General features: G+C 42.5%; 1 protein-coding gene across 2 annotated transcripts in view; it reads right to left on the bottom strand.

The window, feature by feature from the left end:
- Window positions 1-25,639, bottom strand: part of Diaph1 (diaphanous related formin 1) — a 94,454-nt gene that overhangs the window by 33,664 nt on the left and 35,151 nt on the right. For both annotated transcript variants that reach the window (XM_036204736.1, XM_036204735.1), the window contains exons 8-18: window positions 24,721-24,860; window positions 22,130-22,238; window positions 21,170-21,280; window positions 20,878-20,996; window positions 20,056-20,172; window positions 19,095-19,210; window positions 18,316-18,380; window positions 16,463-16,642; window positions 15,198-15,860; window positions 14,425-14,539; window positions 14,011-14,019 (exon numbers count right to left, since the gene is read on the bottom strand). In XM_036204736.1, coding sequence (XP_036060629.1) covers window positions 14,011-14,019; window positions 14,425-14,539; window positions 15,198-15,860; window positions 16,463-16,642; window positions 18,316-18,380; window positions 19,095-19,210; window positions 20,056-20,172; window positions 20,878-20,996; window positions 21,170-21,280; window positions 22,130-22,238; window positions 24,721-24,860 — 1,744 coding nt within the window. The remainder of the gene's footprint in view (window positions 1-14,010; window positions 14,020-14,424; window positions 14,540-15,197; window positions 15,861-16,462; window positions 16,643-18,315; window positions 18,381-19,094; window positions 19,211-20,055; window positions 20,173-20,877; window positions 20,997-21,169; window positions 21,281-22,129; window positions 22,239-24,720; window positions 24,861-25,639) is intronic.

The raw sequence follows: 25,639 nt of genomic DNA on the forward strand, positions 1-25,639 counted from the left end.
AGGGCACTGGGAGAGGGAGACAAATATTCTCATGCACACACAAAATGGGGGAACAGTGTGGGAGGGCGACAATGGAGAGTAAATGTAAACAAAATAAAATATACACACATACACATGAAAATGTTGCTGTGGATATCGCTCTGTGTAAATAAAATTCTGATTGGCCAGTGGCCAGGCAGGAAGTATAGGCGGGACAAGAGAGAAGAGAATTCTGGGAGGTGGAAGGCTGGGGAAAGGAGACACTGCCAGTCGCTGCCATGAGAAGCAACATGTAAAGACACCGGTAAGACACAAGCCATGTGGCAAAGTATAGACTAACAGAAATGGGTTAATTTAAGATAGAAAAAGTAGATAACAAGCAGCCTGCCACGGCCATACAGTTTATAAGCAATATAAATTTCTGTGTGTTTACTTGGTTGGGTCTGAGTGACTGTGGGACTGACGGGTAAGAGAGATTTGTCCTGACTGTGGGCCAGGCAGGAAAACTCAAACTACAAAATGTCATGATGAAACTCATTTTTTACACTAAGCAAAAATGTGTGTATGTGTGTGATCCTGTGTGTAATTGTGGGTACCAAGCAGATATCAGCCACAGCATCACTCCTCAGGGATTGGCCATCTTGCTTTTTGAGTCAAGGCTTCTCACTTAGCCTGGAACTCAGCAATCAGGCTAGGCTGTTTGTCCAATGAACACCAGGAAGCCATCTCTCTCCAGCTCCCCAGGGCTGGGATTACAAACTCATGTCACCATGACGACCAGCCTTGTTTTCAAATGTGACTCATGAGTACCAACTAGGGTCCTCATGCTGGTACAGCAGGCACTCTACTAACTGAGCCACCTCTCATACCCACTAACTAAAAAGTTCAAACAAGCAATAGAGAAATAAATAACTTTAACAGAAATTCCCAGATGGGTCCATCTATGTGAATTCTTTTAAATTCAAGGCCATGATGTCTACAATGTTACCTGTTCTAGATCAGGGATGAAGAACTGAAGTTTTTTTTAATAAAATCTGATAAAATTTTGATAGCAAATAATTTACATGTGACATGAAAAGTGCACACATTCTGAACTACTTAATGTTTAAATGACAAGCTCAGCTGGCGTTCACCAGTAATAAGTGGCAAAGAAGGGGTTGATACAGGTTTGTAAAGCAAGACTGATTTAAACCGAGTGATGGATACATCAGCTGTGTACGCAGTTTTTTCTTTTTTTTCCTTTTGAGACAGGGTTTCTCTGTGAAAAAGTCCTGGCTGTTTTGGAACTTAATTCTGTAGACCAGGCTGGCCTTGAACTCACAGAGATCCGCCTGCCTCTGCCTCCCAAGTGCTGGGATTAAAGGCGTGCACCTCCATTGCCCAGCCAGTGTTTTTCTTTTGAAATTAAAGATTTCACTTATTTTTAATTATGTGAGTACTGGTGCCTGTGGAGGCCAGAGGCTTCCAGTCCCCTGGAGTGGAATTACAGGCACTGGTGAGCCACCTGACATGGGTGCCAGGAACGAATCTGGGTCCTCTGCAAGAATGGTAAGTGCTGAGCCATCTCTTCAGCCCACATTTTTGATTTCTAAAAATAATCAAGAATGATTTACATGGCTCTTTATACACATGTGTACATTCATTTAAAAACATTTTTAAATGAAAATATTTCCTGGATTTATGAGGATAATTGCTTCTTTCCAGGCAACTATCAAAAACATGTAAATGCAGACCCAAGAGTCTAGCCGAAGAGGGAGCTATGCTGTCTCAGCAACCAGCATCCTGTCACTGCTAGCAGGCATCCACTTTGCTCTGCTCAGCTGGCAAGGACTTGCTGCATCGATTGCTCAAGATGCAGGCTGAGCAGCCTGCAGCAAGGTGTGTCCCTGGTGAGCCATTGCTGAGTAACGGATTCAGCCTATAGCTGTGCCTCGGCCTGTCTTTCTCCCTCCCCCAGACTCCTCCTTTCCTAGCCTTTTTTATTTTCCTGCGTCATTGACACAAAATGGAGTTAGCTGGGGGCAAAAACAATCTGTCTAAAATGGCTGAATGCAGTAAGGAGTGCCAGGCAGTGACAGGAAGAGAAAGGGCACCCCCTGCTGTCCAACACAGGGACCCCATTTTTTTTCCTTTCTTGACATTTTTGCATCAAAACAATCTTAAGAGGACAGATCATTTCTGTTACAATTCCAGATATCTATGTTGGACTCAAACTTCAAGGAGCAGAGATTAAGGTACAAAGGGGGTAAATACTTCATTTTTTTCAGGATCTAAAGACAGAGTAAAGGCACAAAGTGATCAGACACAGTTATTGCTCAGTCATGGTTAGTGACAGTTTCTAAGAGCTTACAGAGAGGAAGGAAGTCCTTCTATAGCACACTATTCCCAACTTCAGCAATGAGCTAATTCCCCCTCCCCCACTCCCCAAGTCCCACAGCCATAGCCATCACTTCCCCAGGAATTCCTGTTCTGGGCTTCTCTCAATGAAAACCACAAACAGGAAATGGAGGAGTGGGAGTTGCCCGACTTCTTAAGAATTGCAGGTGGGGATGAGTAAGTGAGACAGAATAAGCATCTCTGGGAAAACACCTTTGAGAAACAGACTGGCTGGGAAACCAGTCACATCCACAATAGAAGGTGCAGGCTGCTATAAGCAACTCCACCCGAATAATGTTCAGTCGCTTACTCAGGATGAAACACAAGCATGCAATTTGGGGCCTAACATATTTGAGGCCCGGGATGTGATCAAAAGCACTGGGGCAAAAATACTAAAAACTCAGGTAGAGAGCCAGATGTGTGAGGACACTTCTTTAAACCCAGCACTCAGGAGACAGGGCAGCAGCAGGTTCACCACAAAACACAGTGAGACAGGTGGACTTTGGTGCCACTATAATCTCCTTCACAAAACAGGGTCTCTGTAAGAGAACCACAATGTCCCAGGCATATTTGAAACACTAGAATATCTCATGATACCCATGAGAAACAATAATAAAATTCCTGTGAAGGTAATCACAAGGTAGACCCACCACATAGTAGGTTATCTATTAGGCTCCACATGAACTGCTTCTGAGAACATGAGGAGAGTCCGTCTTCTGTCTATCTACAAGAGATACTGTCCATGTAGAGAATTTTCAGTTTATATCCCTTATAGTTAAATCTACATGAAAACAAATCTAGCACTTTAAAGCTATTATAAATATACACCACAGTAGGGGAAAACAGCATGCCAACTGAACAGCAGTTATCCACACCCAGGAGTGACCAGATCATCATCACTGACCTCTTGACAAAAAACACACTTATTTGCTAACCCACAGACAAGTCATTACAGAAGTGTAAGCTGTGGGAATGAGTAAGACAAACCAGCAGAAATAGATAAATTCAAGGGACAAAGATAAAGCTAGCCAGAATGCCTGAGAACCAGATGCTGAGAGTTAGGCAGAAGAGGCAGAGAAAATCTGAAGGAGAAGCTGAAAAGCAGGTAGGAGTCTGGGTACATCACATGGCACTCAGACACTCTAGTCACTAACTTTCTCACAGACCCGTCCCCATCACACCCCGAACAGTGACTCAGGGGTACGGAGAAAAGCTCTGCTTGGGTGTGGGTGGGCAGGGACTGGAAGGACAGGCATCTCCCCAAACAAGGATTCCGCATGCCAGTGAAGGGCCAGGACTGGGATAACGCAAGGGACCAGTAGGCTAGGGTGAGTAAAAAGGCATCTAAAACAAGGTGTTAGGTACAAAGCACTTTTCCTTTCTCTAAAGATGTATTATGGGAAAAATAAGTAAATATCCCCAAATAGAGTAAGATAATAAAGCTACTCTAACAATGATAAGCCACTGTTCCAATTCTTTTTTACTATGCCCCTGCCTACTTAGAGATCCCAGTCATACATATCTGTAAACATTTCAGTATGTAGTTCTAAAAGACTGACTTTTAAAATACCCAGCATACCATCATCACAATAGTTTTGTCTTATTTTATAGTTTGTAAAGTCCCTAGTCAGTACTGGCTGACCTATTTCTAAACTCTATTTTAGCCTACACATTGCCCTACATCTCACTTTCCCGACATGCACTGAGGAACCAGGACCCTGGCTCATGGTGAACAAGGACAGTGAAGCAGCAGCTCGACCCTCCCCAGAAGACATGCTGCCTGTCTGTCACTCACTCTTGCAGCAAGTATGAGATTCTGAACCCAGCAGGCTCAGGTTACACTGTGATATTCACTTGCTATGAGATTTTAATAAGCAAAGGACATATTAATCCCGTAGTTAGGCATAAACTAAGCTAACACACACAGGCACCGCAGAAATGGTTAATTCTGTGGTTAGACATAAACTAAGCTAACACACACAGGCACTGCAGAAATGGTGAGGCGCCCATCTAACAGTAAACAGGCAGCCTGCCAAAAACAGAACAAGCAGGGCATCGGCTGCATCTTTTTTAAGTGCTTCAGGGTAATTTTATCTCTGCCATTTTCACCTACACACACCTAAATATGGAGCAAACTGCAGATTTCTAAACCATTCTCTAACAAAGGATTCTAGAAATATTCTGTTTTATCTGGGCCTCAGGGAAGGGAAGTAACAGGGCCGGAACAAAGCAAAGAGACAGATGGAATAAACACCCAGCCCCCAGCCACAGTCTGCAGCAGCAGCTGCTGGTTTTCATCATATCGCTGTTTTTTTTTCCTTCTTTGTTCCAGAGCTGGAAGCCAGGAAAGGGTGGAGAAGGGGAGGAGATGAGGGGCAGCACGTCATCAGCTTACTGAAAGTCACCTGATCTTCTCCTCCAATCCCTGGTCTCTGACCTCACATTCTGGAACTGGAGCCAAAACAGCTCAACTGCGCACACCCCGTGGCTGAAATGAGAACTGCAAGCAGAACAGGAAAACAGGGACATTCTTTTTGGAAAGATTTTTTTGCAGGTTTTCTTGGCAATAGAAATGTACAAACACCCTTAATCTAATAAATTTAAAAGAAAATCCACTGATCCTTATTATAGAGTTTGAATTACAGTAAGATCAGAAGGGGAATGGTTCCATTCCACTCTGCAAAAAAGGGTTCCTTCATTTAAAGTGGGATCCCCTTGCTCCAGGGGATACAATGTAATCTGATTTTTTTCAAAGAGAAGCTAACTTAAGCCAGGGTCAGTATGGACAAAACTGCTCTGTAGACAGTAACTGGACACAAGCACTTCTAGAAACTCCTGTTCAAGCATCCTGAGCAATAGTCAATTTTCCTTCAAATTCGTTTCTCCTTATTATAAAAAGAATGTCACCATATTATAGTAAATTTACAGGAAAAAAATCTAGTTAGAACCTCTAGTGTTCTTAACAGTCTTCTGGCACCTACACCCCCTGTAAAGCAGCTGTAAGAAGGGTGTTCATAGTTTGCTTCTCGCTTCCCCACGAACAACATGTCACAGACATCCTTCCTGATTATGGGTAAGAAGAGTTTTAAGGTGGTACAATTACAAGACACTTACATTCTAGAGCAATAAGGACACATGTTCACACGGGGAAAGCTAATTAAATGAAATGGGCCACAAACTGAAAGACATAAAAATAGAAGGGGCCTTGCTGGGAAGAAGAAGAAATTCAGCAGGAAGGGATAAAAGAAGGTGATGTAGGAGAATATAATCAAAGCACGTTATCCTAGGTATGTGTAATGAAATCATGAAAGAATAAAATTTTTTAAGGAAACAAAAAACTGAGATAAAAGCAAGGAAACGATGAGACGCACTAGCTCTTTCCCCTGGAGTTCCACACTATACCATGGAGGGGTGTCCCTGGGTCAGTGATCCAAAGCTCTGCCCGGCCTCAGGATCATGCTCAGGTGATAATCTGGAAGTCCTCTCTGCAGAAAATTTTGGTCTCTCCTTTCCATGCCATGATGGCTGCAAGGCCCCAGGATGAGTTACTGTGCATTTATATAGTTGGTGTGGGCAGCTACTCAGAAAACTGTGTTATATAAGAGGATGTATAGAGAACAGGAGGCCAAACACAAGCCGGAGCTGGAGCAAGTGGGATAATGTCACCAGCATTTCATAAAAGCAAAGGTTATTTTAGTCCTCTACTTTTGTTATATTCTTGTGTTTAACACTTAGGATTTAAGTGACTAAGATTTTTACATAAATAATCCTGAAGACAGCATCAAGGTATAGGACAACATAGACAGAATGTTACCTTTTGGTAATGCAAGAAGGACAAAATTCATATTTGTATTTGCTTATAATTTCATTTTTAAAACCTGAAACAGAATTAAGAATAAAAACAGGGTTGGGGATTTAGCTCAGTGGTAGAGCGCTTGCCTAGCAAGCACAAGGCCCTGGGTTCAGTCCTCAGCTCCAGAAAAAGAAAAAAAAAGAAAGAATAAAAACATGATTATTTCTAGAGGTGGGAATGGGAGAATGGGGTAACAGGCTGGGTAAGAATGAGGCTGTCTTACAGGATCTTCAGTACTGAAATACCTGTGCTACCCATGCTGATAAACAGATAAAAGCACGAATACCTCAGAGCAAACATTCAATAGAAACTCTTGTTGCTAAAACACTGGTCCAGTAACAGCAAGCAATTTGCTTCAGACCCAATTCTTAAAAGAGTACAAGGTTAAGGGTCCTTCAGATCAGTGTGTTTTCCCAAGGCAGCAGCTTTGGGCTCCAACAGGTAGCAAGAATGCCTCATATCACTCTCTTTCAGAGCCCAGTCCTGCTACCACACTTACTGGAGACACTGTTCTTTCTCATGATTACATCTCTGCTCTCCAACTCCAGGTCTCCACAGCGAGAGAGTAGCCAAACCTGCACAGGAGCTCTGCCTGCAGAGCCCCGCACTCTCCATCCTGATTTCCTGTTTCACAAAGGTAATGGCACCCTCTCTCCAGCCTAGTCAATCACTAATCCAAAGTTTCCAGCTACTTCACTGACCCCAGGGAACTTCAAAACATCCTTCTACGATGATGCTATTGAGATCTGAATGGAAGGATGGCAAGAAAAGAATTTTATAAAAACAGGTGTCTCTGAAACAATGCCTCTAGACAAACTGTTTTCTAATTAATTTCATACCACCCCCTTAAAGACAAGGATAACATTTGTACAGCTATTCTGACACAGGCAATCAAATGCTACTAAAAAGGAAGCAGCTTCTAGATTATGGCAGACAGTGGGAAGACAGAGTAAAAAAAATGAAATAAACACTGAAGTAATGCACCACGCCAAACACAGAGTGTGTGTTAGAATGCATGCTCTACAGTACTTACTACTTACATTCTCTGGAGGTAGAGCCAGGAGTTATAACTCCAACATGGCCCTCATTAAATCTTCATGCACACTGAAGCTTGAGACTGACCAGTACAGGTGGACATTTAAATATAGAATAATGGCATCAAGATGGCAGAAGCTTAGGCTATACTGAGCCTCAAACTTGATGATCAAAGCATCAACAGATACATTTAAAAGGTCTTGTTAAATGTTTTTGAAATCCATAATGTTAGATGATAACCTGGGTTTAAATAATAGCTTCAATTTGTGCTTGTCTCTAATATTTTAATAAGGTACATACCAGAGTTTAAATAGTTAGAAATAAATTGTAAAGATGGAATTATCTTGAGAAAGTGAGGAGTTTTTAAAAATACAATATATAACCAGTGGGTAAGTTCTAACATATTTGAAGCAGCTCTTCAGAAGGAACTGTGACAGAAATTGATTATGAATATGTTATAAAAATATAGTCACACATATATATCTAGAGAACTACCAAATTCACGAAAACACACCTCCCTTTAAGTCCCCTGCAAGGAAGGCTGATTTCATGAAGCTATCAGACTAAAAAGCAAACACTGTTCTAGCCTCAGCACCTCACAAAGAAACAATAATACAACTCTGAAAAATAATTGCTTCAAAAACTGAACAACCAAGATACTAACTGCACCAGGAGACAAGATCCTTCTGCAACATGGCAAAATCTGACAGGCAGCATCTTGTTCTAATTTTCCTGATCAGCCAAACAAACCTCCTTACCAGCAGAGGGCAGTATCATAAGCAGTTTGCATTTGACAACAGCGGCAGGGCCGCTCCCTAACGCGACTACATCACAACCAGGCGTAACAATGACACATCAAAAATAAGAGAGGTCCATGTGCCATCTGGTGGCGAAAAGGAGAAGGGCACTGCTGCTGACAAATTCTCAGATCCCTGCGCTTTAGAAGGACTGACAGTTAAGATTATCTTCATCTGATACCACCTTCCCTTAAATCTCCACCAGTAAGTGTTCCCTGGAACAACAGCAGCCTTCAAGCAAATGTTAACAAAGTTTCCTCCTGGGTTAGCTCTTCTTCTCTGCGGTACCAGCTGTAAGAAAGCAACAGGTCCTCCTGTCTGGTATTGGTACCTAAAATAAAGAGGGCAAAACACAACTCGACCAGCAGCAAAAGACCACAGAAAGTTGTCAAAATAAGAGTGCGAGATTATGATCCACTGTGCCAAAGACAGCAACTGTAAGAAAATGGAGGAGAGAAAGTAACAGATCCAGAAGTTCAGATCAAAAGGCATCTTTGCATTCACTGATCTCGATATACAGATGAAGAAAGGGCCGATGTCTCTGGGAAAGCCTTAGGAGCAATTTTATAAGTAAACAGATTAAAACAAGATATATTTTCCCTTGTCAGAAATTTTGATAACTTCTTATTTTTAGTGGGAGTATGAATTGGTATAATCTTATAAACCCAGTGATGTGAGGTGAAAAAACATTACCTTTCAAAAACCAATGTGCAGAAATATAAAGATATACCAATATATAAAGATAAATAGGATTTTTTCTGTAGTAATGTTTGTAAAACAAAATACTGAAACAAAATTCTCAATGAGGGATTAGTTATATATAAAGTTTGTATTATTCATGACAGAATATAACTGTCCATTTGACAGCAACAGACAACATGAAACTTTAAAATAGAAATAATAATTATATATAACATCAAAAGATGGTGAAGGATGCCATACAGAATGCAGAATAGTATTCACCATGTAGAATCAGTTTGCTGTACTAAAAAGTACATATATGCTATTACTATTAAAGTTGTTTGATGTTTCCCTTGTTTTTTCATATGAACTAAATCTAAATTAATTATGTGAATACATATACATATAAAAGGCATGGTTAGCCATGGTCACCACAGAGAAGAAGAGAGATTGTTTTGTTTTATAGTTTCCGTGTATTCTACACATTGTGGTAATGACTGTTGGTCATTCAGGAACTGCCGTTAGATAGGATCACAGTATCAGAACCTAAGGAACACAGTGCTATAAGCTTTGGAGTTCACATTCTGATTACTTCAGTTTTCTCCATGGAGTGATGGGCCTTTTGAGAGAAAAGGTGTGAAGACAGCAATTTAGAAAAGTATGACACTGGGTCCATCAGAAATGCTTAAAGGGAGCTGCTGAGATGGCTCATGAGGCGGACGGTGCTGGCCATCAAGCTTGCTCTCCCAGCTCCACATGGTGGTGAGAATCAGCTCTTGTGCTCTGACTTCCAAAAGTGCACCATGGTACCTGTGTGCTGTGTCCGCCTCTACCCACACTAAATAAATGTAATGAAAGAATAGAAATTGAAAAACAAAACAGAGAAATGCTGACAGGTCAAGTGTGGTAGCACTTGACAGCCTATAATACCAGCACTTGAGGAGAGGCAAAAAGATTTCGTCTGAGGTCAATCTGGGCTGCGGTGTAAGGCTAGACTGGACTATGTTACTGAGTTCAAGGTCAGCATGGGAAACATGAGACCTGGTATCAAAAACCAACTAAACAACCCCCCCCCCCAAAAAAAAACTTCAGATACAACTGCCTAGAAGTATCAGAAGACCAAGCAATATAACGGACTGAGGGGAGGAGAACAAGGAGCAAGAGCAGACAGTGAGATAAGATAAGAACACCCACCGTCTGGGAAGCTAAGAGAAGAAAGTGTACCCAAGAAGGGAAGGGTGTGTGTGGTCTCTTCCAGTAATACTCAGAGATACACAGCTACAGATCCAGTGTGGACAAGGTGGAGTTAACAAGAACCATGGTTTTGCCCTGATGGAGTGAGAGACCCTCGATGGAGGAAAACCACCAGCGGAAGGATTATCACAATGTTTAGGCATGGAGTTTTAGGTGAGGAGTGAAGTCATCAAGGAGAGAGACAGGCTGGAGGAAGTTCCGGTGTGCCTGGAGGATTGCTGGGGTCACAGTCCTAGAGAAGAGAGTGGGCTGTAGATATGCTGTTGTGGTAAACACTTAACTAGCTGTGTGAGGCCCTGGTTTTGATTTTCAGCATTGGAAATGCGGGGTCGGGGAGCACACAGGACCCACACAGGTGGTAAACACTCAGCTAACCGAAGGGCTGCAGTTATGTACAATGAGCACAGGGGAGGAAAGGGGAGAAAGGGTGGAGGGACTGAGACCTGTGTAGCAGGATTCTTATTAGAATCAGGACCCTTTATACGGGACCTGGGGGAAATCAGGGCTGGGAGATGGCTCAGTGGGTAGAGCACTGCCACCAAGCCTGATGGTGACCTGAGTTTGATAAGAAGAACTGGCGGGAGAAGAGAACTGGCTCCTGAGTTGCCCTGGGACCTCCACATGTGCACTGTATCATGGACACACCCATGTACTCACTAAATAACTTTTTAAAAAAGAATGATATTGTGGAGAGTTAAATTAGAAGCAGCACTTTAGAATGGTCAGGAACCCAGTTTGTGGAGAACTCAAGAGTAACAAGTCTCACAGATGATGACACAAACGGAAGTGGGTGACATAAACTGGTGTCAGTTTATTCCAAACTGTTGGTTCTAGCAAAGAGAAAAGCAGAAGGGTCTGAAAGTGGTGACGGAGGACAAAAGAGGCACTATCCCGTCTCTAGGTCCAGTGGGGTGAGGATAACAGAAGGAAACAGGAGAGACCAAAGGGAAGTCGGGTGCTAACACACAATGCTGTGCTAGAAACAGACTATCAATTCTAGAGAGTACAACGAAATACTTTGGAGAACTTAGTTGGAAGACAGAATAAAAAATACACAGAATCTCAAGAGATTGAAATACGGGAGCTGGAGAAGGATCCTCGGAGACTGTGGAGCTTCCTGTGGTCACAAAAACTTGGCATGAAATCATTCTGTAGAGGATCAGTATGTCAGGGTATGAGAAAGGATACTCACAGGCTCATTTTACACCTCTGGTAAGAGAGGTCACAACACAAAATATATGGAGCACATCATCGCATAAGCCAGATCCCTTAAAACCCAGAAAAGGGGTAGATTACGGTTTTAGATCACAAAGAACTTTCCAAATGCTTTGTGCTAACAGTCTCACCCTCCTCAAAAATCCATGACAAGTTAGTAAGGAAAAGAAAACAACCCCACCAGGTTGTGAACAGTACCTCTGGTTCTAATACGCATTTAGAAACACATGGAACAGACATCTTTCTGCCAAGAGACTCACTGACCAGGGGGAGCAAGTTGAGCTCTTACAATCTTATTTCTAGAAGTTTAAGTGGCAGACATGGTGAAATTCCCTAACATTAGCTGGGCATAGTGTTGCACACCTGTAATCCCAGCACTCAGGACACAAAGGCAAAACTTCCCTGTGAGTTCCAGGCCAGACAGTTCTAAGACCCTGTCTCAAAAAACAGCAACAGCAAAAGATTTGTGAATACTAATAAAGGAACAATTGGGTGAGTGCCACCTAGTGGACAGAAGAAAGTCACAGGGAAATAACAAATACCCTCTGCTCTTGCTGGGGAAGGGATTATTGCCCCCTCCAAAAGCTCCTCCTGAAACCCAAAGCCTAAAGTTAGGCAGGAGCAGCAGAAGGCCAGCTACCTGCTGCCACCCACGTGCTGTCCCCTGTATCAACAGTAACAAGCTGTGGAATAATGCTGGATTTGGTCTAAAGCTAACTAGAATACTGTCTGTGTGTGTGTGTGTGTGTGTGTGTGTGTGTGTGTGTGTGTGTGTGTTGTGTTGTGTTGTGTTGTGTTTTTTTGACACAGCGTTTCCCTATGTAGTTTTGGTTCCTGTCTTGGATCTCGCTCTGTAGACCAGGCTGGCCTCGAACTCTGAGATCCACCTGTCTATGCCTCCCAAGTGCTGGGAGTAAAGGCGTGGGCCACCACCACCACTACCACCCAGCACTCCTTTTAATAAAGAAGAGAATAAAAAATTTAACTACTGGGTATGTTCCCAAGGAGTTAAAAGGCGGGAATCAACAGAGTCCGTGATACAAAGACTCCTTGCTAAATCTGAATTCCATATATTCCCAGTAAGGAATGAATTATGTCAATTCCTCATTTAGAGGAAGAAAAGAGCTCAGAAACAAGAAAGTAAATCTGAAAGAGAACCAGACACATCCACTTGAGGATCAGTTCTCGTCTCTTAGTAAGAGATGCACACATTCTCCTTCTTTCCTCTCTCCTTCCCTTTCTTTGTGGTACAGGGATGGAGCCCAGGGAAAGTGCTCCAGCACTTACATGCCCCTGCCCTTTCTCAAGTGCCTACTAGCCTTGAACTGCAATTCTCCTGCTTCAGTCTGAGAAACTGGGATTATAGGTGCATGTCAAAGGCTCAGCAGAAACACACATATTTTTGAACTTTATGAAGCATCAGTTAGAGGCATCTTTGACTACAGGAAGTAGGTGTGTGAAGTAGATTTTTTTTCTTCATTGCCTATTCTTAGAGGATACCTATCTTAGAGTTGATGGGTCTAAAAGAATTTTTAAGTATCAGTACAACACATAGGGAGCACAGACATATTTACCAAACAGCAGAGAAAAAGTCAGGTTTAGGGTTTAAGGAAGTAATATAAAGAAAATCTAATGCCCACCAATTTCCTTATCAACTCTGGCCAGCTACTATGCTGAACACCTCAGCAGGGCCTCTACTAGAGTTGGTAAGCATGGCTCATTTCTCTACCTGACTAGTTTTGCTGGAGTTGAAAACATTATAATCAGAACACAACTCTTCTTCTCTAACCCTACACACACAGCACCTAACCAGCTTTTCCTAATCTAATGTTTCTGCCTGCACTCACAAGACATCACTGCCAAACAGCTGCTGTCCTGTGGGTATCTAAGCTTTGCAAGGTTCCTAGGAAAAGCAGACTTCTGGGAAGCGAAGATCTACAACAAAACTTCCAAGTCAGTTTGAACTTCCTATGTGGTTTAGAATGCTATCTAACCCATTATCTCCCCGTCACCTGTGAGGCAGGATATTCACAGCACAATAATGAGTATTCATCTCCTTCACTTGCACGATAAGTATTAGGACTGAGATTTGGAAACTAACACTTGTTTCAGTGCTGAAACTAAACTGGAGGCTGGAAATGTAGCTCAGTGGAGAGGACTTTGCATAAAACCCTGGGTTCAATTTCCAGCACCACAAAATCCCTCTAACAGCACACTGAACTGGTTCAATGTTCATTCCGGTACTCAAAAACTATTTCTGAAAGGATTAAGGATCAAGGTCTTTTACTGATGTCCTTGTGCAGTTTACATCACTAGAAACAAAGTAAACACAGTGTTATATTGTAGAGATCTGGGTCCTCCTTACATCTCCATTTTGAAGAGCTCAAACCCTTTCCTGATAAAAAATCTAAAGTTCTAAAATAAAGGCAAGCACAATGAAGGTTTAAAAAAGAAAAAAACAAAAAAAAACAAAAAAAAAAGAAAAGAATTTATCAGAAGCCATGGGCTAGAAGTCACAGCACTTGGGCCTGGTAAATATAACCCCCCAGGAAAGCCTTCTAACTGGTCAGTCTGTATTTGCTATGGCAGAGAAGAAACACAATGCACTGTTTCTGGGGGCCAGCAGGGAACTCGTATATGAAACCTCCACTTGAACCAACCTGTTTTGTCAGCACTACCACTGTGGGTCTCTGTGGACTCGCTGGGGAGAGAAGGGAAACCAGCAATTTCCATCTTCTAAAGAGAAGTCCCTTTACATTCATTTACTCCTTTTCTCTAATACTCAACAACCCAACTAAAAGGCTTTTTTTGCATTCTTACCTTTGGAAGCTGCCGGAACCAAGGGCCAGGAGGGAAAAGCAGCAGAAAGAAACAGAACAGGAATTACACATGGATCTTGGTTATTGTAGACAGTTGTAGCTCAGTCACCCAACCTGTCCAAGGCATTCGCTGACCCTACTAATTAAATACTCGGTCTGGAGACAACACTTTAAGACAGAACCATAATCCATTCAAGCTAACTATCAATGGGCCTAAGCTGAGCTTTTGGTACCATGTATCCCTGTTAGTATACTGACACAAAATACTTACAAGCAGCAATTGTCTCTCCCAGCCCCAGGAGCCCCATAATACAAAAACATTCTCTTTTCCCTGGAATGGAAAACTCAATCTCTCATCTTCCCAACACCCTTCTACCCTTGCCAGGGAAGGGGAAAGCTCAGGGAGAGTACTCACTCTTGGTCTGGGCAGAGAAGGCAAGGGTAAGTTTGGCAAAAAGTTCGTTGTTCTCAAAGCGGTCCTCCTTCACCTTTGTCCAGAAGCAGTCCTGGGAAAGGTCCTCAGCCACAAACTGTGTAAACAGACAGGTGGTAAGAGCTACTGGGCTGAACTCTGAACTCGCTGTGCCAGAAAATGACTCCAATTATCAGCAAGGCTGACTAGCCTGTGAGTAACTTAGGACACAGACAGAAGCTGTGCCCTTCATGGGGGATCAGGAGATAATGCTTCTGGTCTGTTTGCTGCTAACTAGTCAAGGATCAAAATCAGTTATGCTGATCTTCCTCCAAATACCAAATCTTCTAGTTCCACAAGCATTACAGTCTTATTTCCAATGTTCTTTGTTCTACATTTCTCCCAATCTGGATATGTTTAACTTCGTTTCTAGAAGCAAAAGACTGTCCCAACCATGGGGGTCACAAACACATCGTGAGCTGCACAAACATAATTTCAGTCACTTGTCCCCAGTGAAGTGACAACTGTCAGTCACCACAACACTCATTTTATCAGAGAAAAGGCCAATGTATTAAGATATGCTGAGTTTAATAAGATACATTCACACAGGGCCAGAGATCTTTCTGTGTAATTTCTGAAACAGATGCTGCATAAGCATAAACACAAGTAGACTTTGAAGAGGGACAGATGTGAGCCCAAACAGTGGGTAGCTTACCCATGCACAAAAATAAGTCAAGAAAAGTAGTTAAAGATCTAATGTTGGGGAAAAAACTTACCTTGGACCAGTTTGGCCTCCGGAGCTGCACCTCTGGCTTATAAACTTTTTTAGGGGTTAATCCAAATGGCAGAACTGGGGCTGCAGGAATCCCAAATCCAAAGGGGGGTGGTGGAGGTACACCCATTCCAGGTGGAGGTGGAGGAATGCCAGGGCCTCCAGGAAAAGGGGGAGGGGGAGGGGGAGGAGGCAGTCCAGGTCCTCCAGGTAAGGGAGGGGGGGGGGGAACGCCAACACTTCCAGGCAAGGGAGGGGGAGCTGGTATACCAGCACCTCCAGGCAAAGGAGGAGGTGGGGGGATGGCAGCTCCAGGCAAAGGAGGGGGAGGGGGCACAGCAGCACCTCCAGGCAAAGGAGGAGGTGGGGGGATGGCAGCTCCAGGCAAAGGAGGGGGGGGGGGCACAGCAGCACCTCCAGGTAAAGGAGGAGGTGGGGGGATGCTAGTACCTTCAAGTGGGGGAGGGGGTGGAATGAGACCTCCAGGGGGAGGAGGTGGAGGAGGAGGTGGGGGTGGGGGTGGGGGAATAACAGTGCCTTGGTCACCAGGCAGAGGAGGGGCAGGGGGAACAGTAGCACTGCTAGAAACAGGAGGAGCAACAACCACAGCAGAGAGAGAAGCCATTTCCTTCTTGGCATCTTCTAGTTCTTTTGACAGCTTGGCCACCTACAGAAGCAACACAGAGTAAGTACTTCTCACCCCACTTCGAGGACTACGAAACCACTTAATCCAAATTTCTGTTCAGCCACAGATGGACTGAGTGGTCCGATCACATGATTCTTCTCACAGTCACACTGTAGTAGTGGAGTCAAACCAGAACTCAAGTCTTCACGCTCTTAGTGTTAGTGTGCCTTGAGTTTACTCGACTATACAACTGAAGTATGTGCAATGCAGTTAACCCCCAACTGTACAAATGATCAAGTTCGCATGCTGCAGGCTGTCTAAGCATTTGTAACTGCAGAGGAAAGAGAATGAAGGTGTCACAGAAGCACAGACCAAGTTGGATGGGAAATAAGCCAATAGTTTAATGTTTACTCCCAAATCATTAATTATTTCTGGATTCTGTCATAAGTAACTTTTCTCATTCTTTACATTTTTCTGTATTCTCTAAATGCTTTGTCTTATATACTATACTCCCAAAGCAAGAGTAAAACCAGTAAATGACTGTTAAACACGTGCCATCGACCTGATGATCCAGCTGCTCATCCCAGCACGGCCAAGCTATGGAGGGCAGCTGCGGGCATGCTGCCACCCTGCTCAGACATTACCTCTCCTGTCAGCTTGGACACCTCCGCTTCCAGATCTTGTTTTTCTGTTGCAATCTGCTGCTTTTCAGAATCCAATGCCTCCTTTTCTCCTTGAAGATCCTGAAGTTTCTGCTCAAAGTCATTTTCCATCTTTTTCATTTCTACTTGTAACTCATGCCGGGCTGTCAACTCTGAGTCCAACTAAAAAAGAAAAAAAAAAAAAAAAAAATCAGACTCCTGCCATTTTTCTGCCATAGCTTCAGCTGTCAACACTAGATGAACCTACAGTCACCTGGGGAGAGGGAACCTCAACTGAAGAACTGCTCAGATCAGACAGGCCTGTAGTCATGTCTGTGTAGCATCTTCTTAACCCTAACTGATACAGGATGGGTCAGTCCACTGTGGGCTGTGCCATCCCTAGGCAGGTAGGTCTGGGATGTGTAAGAAAGGCAGCTGATGAAGCCAATGGTAAGAGGCCAGCAAGCAGCATCCCTCCAGTTTCTGCTTCAAACTCCAGCCTGCGCTTCTCGTGACGAAGGACTACCAAGTGAAGAGGAACTAAACCCTTTCCTCTCAAGTTACTTTAGGTCATGGTGCTGGTCACAGCGACAGACAGAAAGCAAACTAGGATGCTGCTCATCCTAGTTAGGAGCATAAGGGCACTACGTAATTCCCTGTTCTGTCTCAACACTACTCTATAGAGCTTCCTGACCCATCTAAGCAATGCTTTGCAAAGAGACCAGAGCATCAAAGTTAATGGAGAGGACACAAGAGATCCTGTTCATCTTCTTCCTACTTTTATAGCTAGAAACCAAGTCAGCTAATCTGAGATTTGAAAGGCCTTTAACCATGTCCTGGCTAGTTTTATGTCAACTTGACAAGCTAGAGTCATCAGAGAGGAGGGGGCCTCGATTGAGAAAATGCCCCTAAAGCCAGGCAGTGGTGGGGCAGCCCTCAGGAGGCAGAGGAAGGCGGAGTTCGAAGACAATCTGGTCCAAAGAGTGAGTGCCAGGACAGCCAAGGCTACAGAGAGAAACCCTGTCTCAAAAGACAAAAAAAAAAGGGGGGGGGGATGAAGGAAGGAGATACCTCTGTAAAATTGGGCTGTAGGCAAGCCTGTGGGGCATTTTCTTAATTAGTGATTAATGTGGGAGGGCTCAGCCCACTGTGGCCAAGACCACCTCTGTAGGCTGGTGTTTCTGGCTTCTTTAAGAAAGCAGGCTGAGCAAGCCATATAAGTAGCAACCCTCCATGGCCTCTGCATCAGCTCCTGCCTCCAGGTTCCTGCCCTGCATGAGCTCCTGCTCTCACTGCTTTTGATGATGAATTGTTTGTTCTATGGAACTGTGAGTTTAATAAATCCTTCCCTCCCCAAGTTGCTTTTGGTCATGGTGTTTCAACACTGCAATAGTAACCCTACGACAAACCAGGACAGCTGCCTTGCACAATTCCAGCCACAGCAGGAATCCTTAATTACTACGGAGATAAAAAGAATTGAGACATATTCCAGTTCCTACTGTCCTGGAATAAGACTTAAGATGCACACGTACACAAAGCATCTGTCTTTACTAGAGTGCCTGGTGCCCAAGAACATTGCAAAACACCTCTAGTTTCTCATTTCACATCATTACCCTCTTTCCCACTAACAAAAAGATTACTCCTTAGGAACCTTTAGATTCTGAATGCTTTCAAATATCAGACAATACTGTCTCACATGTCAAAAAACAATTATCTTCAAAGAAAAATATATATCCCAGATTTACTTGTGTATGTTTGTTTTACATATACACGTATGTGTGGATGACCCTAGAGACTGAACCTAGGCTTTCACACACAATGAGCAAGCACTCTAGCACTGATCTCCTCATACACACCTTTTTTTCCAGCTCTGTAGCTTTGGCCTCTGATTTTTCCACCTTTGTTTTATCAATCATTTGATCTGAAAAGAAAAAACAATTTGATCTGAAAACAACTCAGTAAGTAAAGTTCTCAGTTTCTTAAGCCTGAGCCTCTGCCCCTAAGCCTCCAATGCACTCAAGGGCAGTTGTCTGTCCTTCTTGTCTGCTGTTACCTTCTTAATGATCTACACTAGAACAAGAAATGCAAGTTTCAATTAAACACACACTTTCTTTTAAATTGTATTTATATAATTGTTTTACTTTTTGTGTGTCCGTGAGTGTATATGAGTGTACATGTATGTGTTGAATACAGACGTGTATGCAACAGGTGTGGAAGTCAGATGACAACCATCAACAGCATTCTTGCCACCATATGGAATCTGGGGCACAAACTCAGGTCTCGGGCTTGCATGCAAACACTTCTACTTACTCCACGTTGCTGGCCCTCAAGCTGTGATTTCTAAGTGCAAGTTAAGGCAGACACGTGAAGGATGCCTATGTGCGACATTTATGATTCTGAGACCAGCAGGGTCAGAAAACAGCTGGTCTCTACAAAAAGTAGTGCATAAGAAAGGGTAAGATTTTCAATTTATGCAGAAATAAACTAAAGAGACCACATAAGTCCAGCACAGAGGGCACGCTGAGAAAGGATAAAAACAGGGACAAGAATGAGGTCTTTGGAAATTTCACTGAAAGAAGGAAACAAGGTAGAAGCGCTGAGTGTTCTGAGGAGCCGAGTAGGAAAGTGTGCTTACCAATCAATCCCTCAATATCAATCTGGAGGTGCCGGCACCTGAAGTCAGGATCAGTTCCATTCTTGTGTAGAACTATCTGAGAAATACATTCTTCAATCAATTTATAGTACTGTGGCCTATGAAAGGAACAAAACAGACTTATCAAAGGGAAACCAAACTGTAACGTCCAGAACTATTCTGGACCAAGAAAAGTTAACTGCTTTGACAATAAAAAAAATTAAGGATAAATATTCTGAAAAGAGCTCTGGTGAAGCTGACAGAGCATCACTGCTGTGCTAGGAAAGTCTCCTCTTCTAATCAGCTTTTATTCTTTCTACTTCAGATACTCAACAGCTCTTACAGGCAGGGGCTGTTGGTCAGCGGTAAAACATGGAAGCATGCACTGTACACACATAAAGATTTATTTTTTATTGTGTGTGTATCTGTGTTTATGTACATGTATGAAAGTGCCCCTGGAGGTCACAAGTGTCAGATGGAATTACGGCTGATTACAGGTGGTTTGGGAACTATTGGGTCCTCCACAAGAACAGTATGCATACTGAGCCATCCCTCCATCCCCCAACATACTTTCTTAACATCTGCTTCCCAGTGCCAATACTTTCACATCTAAATGAAGTCAGACTTGATTTTTATGATCCTTCTTGTCATGCTACTGCTGCTCTCTACTTCCAGGCAACCAGAAAGAGCTTGAGGTTACCATCCCTCTTTACTGTCTTCTTTACCCCACTTACTCACTCCCTTCTAAGAACATTTTACTTTACACAATGACCTATTCCAAAGAGGTGCCTTTCAACTGAATTAAAGCAGTTGATGTTGATCAAACAGTTGATAACTTCCTTTAGATCTGAACCTAACCCACCATCTTCTTCATTTCTTTTTAAACTTTTTAGAACAATATTTGAAGTTAAGGATGCTGCTTTTCCACTTAGACTCAAAATCCCCCACAGGTACATCAGCTTACCTAGCCTCATAATCATTTCGGACCAATAGGAGATGCTGCAGGATGGACAGGAAGTGTGGCTCTGCCTTTGAATCTTTCACTGTGTTTAAAAGGATCTGGAAGACTTCACCGAAGTCAGTAGAAAGAACAGGCTAAGGAAATCAAGTATTTAGAAGCTGTTTGACGATGGCATGTTCAAGGAAAAGATGCCACTTCCATTCCAACAGCTGTTCCTAAAACACCACTGTTCCCTTCACCAATACCAGTGCTACTGTCCATAAACAGAGGAGTCCTAGCGCTCAGCTTGACAATCTAAGGCAGAAACTAAAGATAGACCCACCTCAAAGTTACCTGTGGCAGGTAATCAAATACATAATAGTAATACTGCTTGTCAGTTCAAAGCGTTCTACATAGCACCCATCTCAGTAAGTTATCATGTTCTAGGAAACATACAGATCCGGGTGGATGCTTTAGGATGTGAGGGCAATCTGGTTGTAACATCTGTTACTTTATCACTTCATTGATTCAGATTGATGGATACTTTTATGTTAAAAAGATCACCTTTACTGGCTTCCCTGGTCTTTGCTAGACAGCAATATGAAGACAACAGTTATAGTTATTAAAAATAAATATATATATATTTTGAGATAGGGTCTCTCTATGTAACCCTAGCTGGCCTGGAGCTCACTAAGCAGAGCAGGCTGGTCTCAAACTCAAGATATCCTCCTACGTGCTAGGAAGACAAATTCAAGGCATGTGCCACCACAGCCAGCCTTATACCCTCTTCTAAGTCATCACTTTCCACACTGTGCCATAACCCAGTCACCAGTCATAAAAGGATATTCCATCTCCATGCGGATGTCTTCCAGCCGTCCCTTCATATCAAAGAAGTCTTCCTCCCCTTGTTCGTCAAACACAGCTAGCTGTACTCTCATATCATCATTGTCAATCTCCCGAAGCTCCTGGCAACGACAGAAGAAGTCAGGAAACCTGAAAATCTCCAATGGACCTAGAAATCCAAACCTTCCAATCTGGTGTTTAAGTGGAAAACCAGAATCACCTCAAGGACAATCAGGACTGTGCAAGCAAGCAGGAAGGAACAATCCAGCCTTTCTAATGACATGTTTTATCTTACCTGCAACACCTGATGCAGCCCCAAGCGCATCAGTTCACTTCGAATGTGAACTCGGAAGTCAAGTTCTTCTGCGGGAGTGATGAGAGCATTGATCAGCTGTAGGCAGCCCACCTGAAATAAGCAAATCCAGCTGCTACGTCAGCATTAAGCTTTATGGATAAGGATTCCACTATTTATATACATTCTGGAGCTCCATAAAAGATACAGAATAAAACTATAGGAAAGACTTTTTATTAGAGCAACAAAACATTGTTGAGCACAAGTCTGGAATACTTAGTGTTTTAATGAATCCAAGGATCTAATATAACACATTACTTTCCTAATGTACTAATAAATAACTGGTTTATTCCCCCAATGTCACAAGGAGGAAAGTAATTCTTTAAAAATCATTTTCTTCAGAGAAGGGAAAAAAACAAACCCACTATCCAGGTGTCAGATAGCCCTGGAGCTGGAGTTACAAACAGTTGTGAGCTGTCTGACGAGGAGGCTGGGAATTGCACTTGGTCCTCTGGAAGAGCAGTATATGCTCTTAACTGATGAGCCATCTCTCTAGCCCCCACATAGTCTATAAAAGGCCATATGACACTAGGCCTGGTGGTGTAGACCCATGCTTCAGGAGGCAGGAAGATCACCAATGCTGGCCTGGTCAATTACTACAAGTGTAATTCCAGGATTTGGGAGGCAAGAGGATTAGTAGTCTAGCCTAGACTATATAATGAGGTTGAGACCAGTCCAGACTGTAACATGAAATAAAAATATCTCAAAATTAAAAATTAGAAAGGGCCCCCAGCTCCTTGTTCAGTGGTAGTTGCGTAGTAGGGGACTTATCCAGCATAAGCAAAGCCCTAGGTTCAATTTCACATACCACAGAAAAATGAAGGACAAATGAACTCTGGTCTTTCCATTTTGAATTCTATTCTATTCTATTGTTGGCCCAGTTTTAAGGGTGCATATACATACTTTGAGTGCAATGGGGGTCCCACTTTTTAATCCATCCAGTAGTGGCTGGAAGCGTTCCACCTCATCCATTTCAGCTCTCTCTGTCATTGCCTCCAAAACTCGTTCATTCCTGTCCAAGACGAAAGAAAGCAAATTGCCCAGGTACACTGACATGACATGGACAGATCTGACAGGGAATAAACCCATTAGGAAACAGGCCATTAGCATGCCTCAGGTTTCTGAAACTATTCTCTTAACCCCCACAGACACGACAATCTGATAAAAGCAATGGACTATCTTTTGAGAAAATAATTTCTTAAACCCTAGACTCCTACCCATGAATACAAAATTAAGCCTTCTGAGCTATGAAATATAAATTACTCTGACTTTTTAAGGATTGTTTAATATTAAGAGTACTAATCAATTTCCAATGCACAGTACATGTGGTCCATTTCTAGAAATCTATCTAACACAAAATGATAAATGTAATAGAAACTATGTATAGAGATGTTTGTTATGGCATCATTAGTAATGGCAAAAAAAATTCTTATCATCTACAGCAAGGTCAGAATCTGCATAAGTATACCTAAAGTCTAGAAATAGAAGAAATGTTTAAAAAATGAGAAGAAGGCAGCACCAGTTTGTAGTATTTGGTGTGTGTGTGTGTGTATAAAATGTTATATGGCCACTGAAAATAATAAGGTAACTCTATTAAGTACCAATGAAGAATGATGTCCAAAATCTACTGCTAAATAAAAATAAGCTGAAGCTGAATACGGAGGCACACATGTGTAACTCCAGAACTTGAGAGGCTGAGAAGAGAGGATCAGAAATGTCCAGCCTGGACTATATGAGTTTGTAGCCAGTCCAGACTACAAAACAATTCTGCCTTAAAACACCCAAATGGGGCGGGGAGCTGAAAAAAAAGGGGGGGGGGTATGATTTTTACTTTTGTTAAGCCAACACTTCCAAGAAAACAAAAACCTGTTGTGGACATGTAATGGTTTACAAGCACGAACTATCACTTCTCAGCTCTAAGACTGCAGGGTTTCTAAGAATCAAGGAAACAGAATGTTTATGGTTAAAGAAAAATGCCCATGAAGTCTATCCAAGCCATTAGCAACGGTTCTTTTCATAGCAGGATTTGGGGGAAGAATGGGCTGTTAAAATTTTATTTCATATACTTTTAATATTGTTGGATTTTTAAGATAATAGGCTGCTTCTAAAATCAAATATACACATGACAATAGAAAAAAAGAGAAACCTCTGTTCTAGGTAAAACAGATATTAATGAAGATACAGCAGGTAAGCTGTGCTGGCTGGTTTTTATGTCAACTTGACATAAGCTAAAGTCATCTGAGAGGAGGAAACTTCAATTGAGAAAATGCCTCCATAAGATGGGCTGTGGGCAAGCCTGTTAGGCATTTTCTTAATTAGCGATTGATATGGGAGGCCTAACCCAACCCATAGTAAGTGGGACCACCCCTGGGCTGGTGGTGCTGGGTTCTATAAGAAAGTAGGCTCAACAAGCCAAGAAGCAGCCCTCCTCCATGGCCTCTGCATCAGCTCCTGCCTCCAGGTTCCTGCCCTGTTTGAGTTCCTGTCCTGACTTCCCTCAATGAACTGTAATCGGGATGTGTAAGCCAAACAGCGCTCTCCTCCCCAACTTGCTTTTGGTCATGGTGTTTCATCACAGCAATGTAAACCTATCTAAGACATAAGCCTGCTACACTTTTTCTTTTTTTTACAATTTATTACTCTATGTGAGTGTTCTGCCTGTATGCATGCCTGGTGCCCAGGTATGAGAAGAGGGCATTGGATTCCCTTGAACTGAAGTAACAGATAGTTTTGAGCCACCATGTGGGTGCTGGGAATAGAACCTGGGTCCTCTAGAAGAATAACCAGTGTTCTTAACCCCTGAGCCATCTCTCTGTCCCCTTCTTAGACTTCAGTGGACACATCAGTCATCAACATTTAGGAAGCTTAAATTTTTTTAATTCATGTGTGTGTGTGTGTGTGTGTGTGTGTGTGTGTGTGTGTGTGTGTGTTGTGACATGTGTCATGGTGTGTGCACGGAGGTCAGAGTTACTGAGGATCATTCTCTCCTACTATGGTGGGTCCTGAAGTGCCTTTACTCAGAGGTATCATGCGAGATACAATCTTTTCTTAAATCGGTGTGTCTGTCTTTATTCAAAATGCCTTAAACCATGTCTTATAGTTCATTTAAAAATATTTTTGGAATATTTGCATACACAAAATGAGTTTATCTTAAGGATGATATTCAAGCCTAAACATGAAATTCATGTTTCAAATACCTTATAGCTTGAAGGTAATTTTACACAGTATTGTTAATAATACTGTACTTATAACCAAGTTTCACAGTATGGAATTTTCTTCTTGGAATATCATGATGGTATAAAAAAAGGTTTCTATTTGAAGCACTGTGGATCTTCAGGTACTCTACTTGCACTAAGATCCTAACATTCACTTCTGACCTTATATGGCCTTACTATTTAGCCTCTAAGACCAAGAGGACACCTAAATAACTCAATTTTCCTCTATGCTACAAGGAAACGGTAAAATGAGAAGGCAGAAAGAGCTGAGTCACATACATGTCCTCTGGCTGGGGTAGGATACATAGAGCAGACAACAGCTTAGCGGCGTCAATCATCATATTAGGAACAGCAGGATCCATGGCTCTGACCAGCAGCAGGATTCCTTCTTCTGTGTCCAACATGGTTTTGATTCCAAACTGGGAAGACAGGAACAGAGGAGGGAGGCTTAGTAACAGCACATATAAACAAGGGCCTGTGCAGGACTTTTGATGAGCAGAGTGTTATGGAAGAATGTTAACCCCTAGAACCCTAGATTGTAGCCTCTTGGGATAGAGTCACTGCAGATAAGATTAGCTAAATGACGACGAAGCCACGCTGGAGTAAGGAGGTTCTTAATCCAGTATGCCTGGCCCCATATAAAGAGAAATCCACATCCCAGACACACACACAGAACATCACAAGAACAGGAAGCAGAAATGGGAATGATGCATCGATAAGCCAGTGCCCATGAGCAATTAGAAAGCAGGAGAGATACGGACACATTCTCCCTCCCAGCTTCAGAAAGAACCTGTCCTGCTGACATGGGACTTGGACTTCCATCCTTCAAAACCCAGACAGTGAATTTCTGTTGTTCAAGTCACCTGCTTGGTGGACTCTAGAAACTAGCACAGGAGTAGAGAATATTTTCCCAATAATAGCTGAACAGAGATGATTACAACCAAGTAAATTTCCTAAGACAGACAACAAAATTTCATGTCTTCACAGATTAAAAACTGATTTTTCTCATCCTCCCCCTACCCTAAGGAGTAGGTTAATTACAGCAAAAATTAAATAGCAAAGAAAATAGATTTCTATTCAAACAATAACTACAGGCTCCTAGAGTTTAAATACAAAATGAATGAGGGAAAAAAAAAAAACCTAAATTGGGAGTGGTAATTTTCACCTTTAATCCAAGCACTCAGGAGGTAGAGGTAGG

The sequence above is a fragment of the Onychomys torridus genome, chromosome 13 (genome assembly GCF_903995425.1).
Source record: "Onychomys torridus chromosome 13, mOncTor1.1, whole genome shotgun sequence".
Taxonomy (NCBI): Eukaryota; Metazoa; Chordata; class Mammalia; order Rodentia; family Cricetidae; genus Onychomys; species Onychomys torridus.